General features: G+C 35.7%; 1 protein-coding gene across 2 annotated transcripts; it reads left to right on the forward strand.

Annotated features, from left to right (window-relative positions):
- The first annotated feature begins 1,044 nt into the window (after positions 1 to 1,044).
- Positions 1,045 to 3,625, forward strand: LOC18100185 (RNA-binding protein CP29B, chloroplastic). 2 transcript variants are annotated; one of them, XM_006381384.3, is made up of 5 exons: positions 1,045 to 1,809; positions 2,160 to 2,261; positions 2,436 to 2,768; positions 3,207 to 3,315; positions 3,413 to 3,625. In XM_006381384.3, exons 1-4 carry the CDS (start codon positions 1,447 to 1,449, stop codon positions 3,267 to 3,269), a joined length of 861 nt encoding a protein of 286 aa, XP_006381446.1. In that variant the 5' UTR covers positions 1,045 to 1,446; the 3' UTR covers positions 3,270 to 3,315; positions 3,413 to 3,625. The 2 variants fall into 2 exon arrangements, with proteins under 2 accessions (XP_006381446.1, XP_024459990.1); XM_024604222.2 differs by having other exon boundaries at positions 3,207 to 3,312.
- The last annotated feature ends 1,379 nt before the right edge of the window (positions 3,626 to 5,004 follow it).

Consider the following 5,004-nt stretch of genomic DNA (forward strand, 5'->3'; position numbering starts at 1 on the left):
TTTCAGTATACAATTAGTCAACTACAAGTCATGTGATTAATTATAATGATTTAGCCAAAAACAATCATCGGAAGCAAATATTAGACACCAAACCCTATATAAAAATAGGTTGGGCCATTTTCTAAAAAAATGATATGGATAGAATTTCTCATGAAAAATAAAAGGAAGGGTTGAAAGCTTTAACTTGTTCTAAATTACCATCAAAATACCCTTTACCTACAAACAAACTCAAACAACCACTCAACAACCAACCGAACACACAAATGTGCATGATAGATTGCCACCCAAAAAAGAAATCCTTATCAATGTATCCATCATATCTACTATAAAAATTAAAAAGTAGATTTTTTCCAGTGAAAACATGTATCTCCCTACTCCTAATGGATAAAGAAGATGGAGAAGAGGGAGCAAGTCACATTTCATAAGGAGCGAGTCAAGTAAAAGACAAAGCCTTAGATTATTAGATAAGATAAAAAAAGAGAGATAAATGGATAAATGATTATAACTTCATTTTAAAATATAAATGTTCTATTCAGATAGAATATTAAAAAATTTATAAAATAAACTAATTGATGTAGATTTTTTATGGTAGAACTTATTTTTTCCCTACACTCAAGGCTATTATGGACTGCAATGTAGGGAAAAGTTCATTTTTTACTGTTCTTGAGGCATAAAAAATACACATGGGTCCTCAAAGTTTTTCATTTTTATATATTTATTCCTTGTAGTTTTATATTTTTATGTTTCAATCTTCAAATTTTATTTTCATTATATTTCTGATAAATGAGAGTGAAAATAGATGAAAAAATAAGTAGGGAAAGATTTTGGCTAATCACGGAAGGATTAATTTCGGCGAAAAGGATCAATTTTGGTGTGTATAAAAGTGTGAAGAAACTAGAAGTAGAAACTCATGGTGAGGGTAGAAAGAACGACGTCGGGTTAGTTTCTTCGGTTTGGGCCTTTGGGCCCTCCTTGTACCAAGAAAAAAACCTCATACTTGAAAGGTGTATTCGAGTGGTAGACAGAGGTCCACACAACACAAAGGGTTATGAAGAGAAGAGAGTGGAGAGTTGGAGGAGCTGCGCAAGAAGAAGGTTATCCATTTGTCAGTAAATATCTCCACCGAGCTTGTCCTCTACCCTAATCATATCTATCAAAATCTAAAAATTGAATGGCCCATACGCCCAAAACCTAAAAATCTACCACTTGTTCCTGCAAAACCAAACCCTCATCTGCAGTTTACGTTTACACCCCAAGAAACCAAACTAGAAGGAGAAGGCCCTAAGCCCTGCCCTCAGTGCGCACATAAATATCTCCGTCTCACTTGAAAACTATCCTTCCTTAAACCTACCTGCTGTGTTTCAAAAACCACCTTATCTTTTCCCCGTCTATCTATATCCACCACTTGGTTTCTCTTTGCAAAACACACAAGAAAAGAAGGAAACCATGTCTGCAACATCTGCCTCTTCGCTAGTCCTACCATCGCTTAACCACCCAAACACCATAAAATCTTTCTACAGCAAACCCACTTCGCTCTCTTTTTTATCCCTCTCCTCCACTTCTTCTATCAAGCCCGCTTCTCTTTTTCTCTCCTTTCAGCAAAAGCAACAGCAACCTTTGTCCTCTCGGTTTCTAAAAAGTGTTGCCATTTCATCTGAATTCGGGCAAGAAGAGGATGTCTTTGGTGATGGAGACGAGCCCAGTTTCTCTCCCGACCTCCAGTTGTTTGTGGGTAATCTCCCTTTTAATGTTAACAGCGCCCAGCTTGCTGATCTCTTTAAGTCTGCTGGAAATGTTGAGATGGTTGAGGTATTCTCTCCCTCTTCCTTTTCTTTTAAAGACCCTCCTTTTATTTCTCTGTTAGCTTTGCTTCTGTTTTATGGTTTTAATTCTTATGTATTTTCTCTAAATTGCAACATTTATTTGAAGTTAATTATAGTATTTTGAGTGTTCTCAGTTTTTTAAAAGATACATTTTTTATTCCATACGGTTTTTAGTGAAGCCAATTTAAGGAATAAAAGATTGCTTGTATAATTGATAAGATGTGTTGATGGGATGCAATAGGGTCCTTATGGTCTAGTTTTAGAGGTTGGATTGCCCTTTATTTGAAAGATTAGTAACCATTTGCTTTAATGTGCTGAACTTGTTATTTTTTGAAGGTAAAATATGACAAGGTAACTGGGAGAAGCAGAGGATTTGGTTTTGTGACTATGTCAACTATTGAAGAAGTTGAAGCAGCTTCTCAACAGTTCAATGGCTATGTAAGTCCCTTATAAACAGAGATACATAGAGGATTTCGTAGCGTAGTTTGCAAAATTATCAAATTTAATTATAATTGTCCGTGTCCCATTTAATGCATCCCTTTTATATTTATTACCAGGTTGCGGCTCATAAAAGTTAGGTTTATTGTATCTAAGTGATAGCTTTCCATGCAGGAACTTGATGGGAGGCCATTGAGGGTGAATTCTGGACCCCCTCCCCAGAGGGAAACTTCCTTCTCAAGACTTCCCCAGAGGGAAAATTCCTTCTCAAGAGGCCCTGGGGCTAGAGGTGGTGAAACCTTTGATTCTAGCAATCGTGTTTATGTCGGTAACCTTTCATGGAATGTTGATGACTCGGCGCTTGAGTCGTTGTTTAGAGAGAAAGGGAAGGTGATGGATGCTAAAGTGGTTTATGACAGGGATAGTGGTAGATCAAAGGGCTTTGGTTTTGTTACTTATAGTTCTGCTGAAGAGGTTGAGGATGCCGTTGACTCCTTAAATGGCGCTGTAAGTATATCATTTCCATTTTTCTTGAAGATATGCTATATTCTTTGAGTGGGCTATCATGTGCTGAATCTAAGATTCTAAAATTGCTAGTCTTGCAACTAAGTTTAAGTGTCAATCATTTGTGTTTTGTCTTGTTGCATTTGAGAGTATTGGTTGTCACTTTCCTGATGTTTTTTTGATAAAATTTGTAATACAGTTGATTTGCATTCATTTAAAGACTTGTTATGCATACAAATGTATATGTTTGGCAAGAGTCTTTTGAAGATCATATGTTTTACCATAATGGCTCCTTGAATAATGCATGAAGTTTTGTTCAAATGCAACTCCTAAGTTTACACCATGTCAAATCTGATATTTGCTCCTGCTATTTTCCTAAAGCACTTAGAAGTCTACTTAGCTACAAATTAATTGTCACTTAATGAAGTTTGTTTGGTGCAGGAATTGGATGGCAGAGCAATTCGAGTCTCAGTTGCAGAAGCTAAGCCAAGGCGTCGATTTTGAGCACTAAACCTTTTCTATATCTTCTCCCGAGGAAATATTTTGGGTGGTACTTGTCTTTACATATTTTCTCTTTAAGTCTGGGTGTGAACGTAAATGTTATATTAAATTTAATAAACTTATTTTCTATCTAATTTTTGTTGCAGGGACTTGGGAGATACACAGTTGCAGTCTATTCCAGTCTTGCAACCTACCTGAACGTGGCTCCTTGATAGATGCATTGCGGATGAACAAGAGTTGATTAAATGTGTTGAAATTTCTTGATGTATGTTTTAAATACTGCGATCCAGATGGAAAAACATGTGTAGTTTATTTATCGAGGTGATGTATGAATTATTGAGTTGCTTTGACTTTTGCCATTTGGGTTGTGCTAGAAGAGCTTTGTGATTGTTCAATGAATTGCAGGGAAAATCCAAACTCAGGGTTGGGTTCCAAGATTTTGAAATTAATAGTTGCTTGCAGGGAAGCTAAAGAAACTTTGCAAGTGGAGGTAAGTCAAGTAAATTTCCTTAAGAATCTGATGGCAAGTGCCCAGCATCAACAACAGTGAGATTGGATATGGAAATTGTGAAATGATTATTGTTGACGAACAATTTTCATGGTTTTTGTGATGTGATTTGCATGGCATGAAATTCATTGGTGCTGGAAGTAAAAACATGACACGGTTTATAAACCAGGCTTTCTCGTAAATTCATTATCGAATGCTGTAGGAGTGTTTACAAGCTTGGATTTACCTTGAGCTGCAGTAGAAGAGTGTTTACAAGCTATGATTTTCAAGAACTTGTCTGGAGGCACTGACAAGTGCTGTATATATTTACGGATTTATTCAGCAAAATTACTCTGTGGTGTATAGAAGTGAGTGAGCAAACGGGTTAAAATGAGGTCTTTTGGGTTCACCTCAACTTTTTTATAAATTACCTGACCCAGAATGGACGAGTTTCCCATACCAATTTCGGCCGAAACAAGTCTACAGTCAGCTGCAAGATTCAAACCAAATTTTATAAAGGAATGTAAGAGTGAGAAGTATCACAGCCCAGTTACGGGATGGTCCTACGGCTGCAAATTTAAGAGGAAAAGGAACCCAAGAAAACTGAATATGACTAATAAGACGAGAGAGAGGCTCTGTGATAGGATCAACCAGAGAGACGGGGGGCTTAGTGAGTGTCACGGGGCGAGGGCTGCTCATGTGTACTTAGTTTATACTAAGATCATTTATTCTTTTTTTTAAAAAAGTAGAAAAATAAAATCCCTAATGTGTTCTTAGGAAGGGGAAAATTTTTAACCGAAGTACTTGGCAAGTCGTAGGAAAATTATCCTCTCTCGTTGTCGAACACTAGCCTAGAGGGAACAATCTCTCCTCAGAGCATCTCCAACGCAACAAGAGTCGAAATAAAAATATTGTATTTTTATCTTTTAATTTTAGTTTTAACTATTCCAACGAGTAAGCTATATGACCAGTTAAAATAGCTATTATTGTTTTGAAATGCTATTTCTATATTTTTCTTAAAAGTAAATGAAATGACATGTCTTTTTCCCTCTTTAAAAACAGAACAACAAGAAGAAAATAAACTTGTAAATTTTAAAGCCTTGCCTTGTACCTCATCTTCTATGTGATTTAGAGAAACAAAAATTAATTATCCTCCAGTTAATTAATATATATTACTTCATTAAAATTTAAATTTAAAATTATATATTTTAACTTTTATATTCATTAATTTTATAAATTACTCATTAATTA

The sequence above is a fragment of the Populus trichocarpa genome, chromosome 6 (assembly GCF_000002775.5).
Source record: "Populus trichocarpa isolate Nisqually-1 chromosome 6, P.trichocarpa_v4.1, whole genome shotgun sequence".
NCBI lineage: Eukaryota > Viridiplantae > Streptophyta > Magnoliopsida > Malpighiales > Salicaceae > Populus > Populus trichocarpa.

Excerpts from the sequence above, each read along its gene's own strand:
- LOC18100185 (XM_006381384.3), top strand. The coding sequence starts at position 1,447 with ATGTCTGCAACATCTGCCTCTTCGCTAGTCCTACCATCGCTTAACCAC. Across the intron at positions 1,810-2,159 it reads GAAATGTTGAGATGGTTGAG|GTAAAATATGACAAGGTAAC; the intron begins GTATTCTCTCCC and ends TATTTTTTGAAG. Across the intron at positions 2,262-2,435 it reads CTCAACAGTTCAATGGCTAT|GAACTTGATGGGAGGCCATT; the intron begins GTAAGTCCCTTA and ends CTTTCCATGCAG.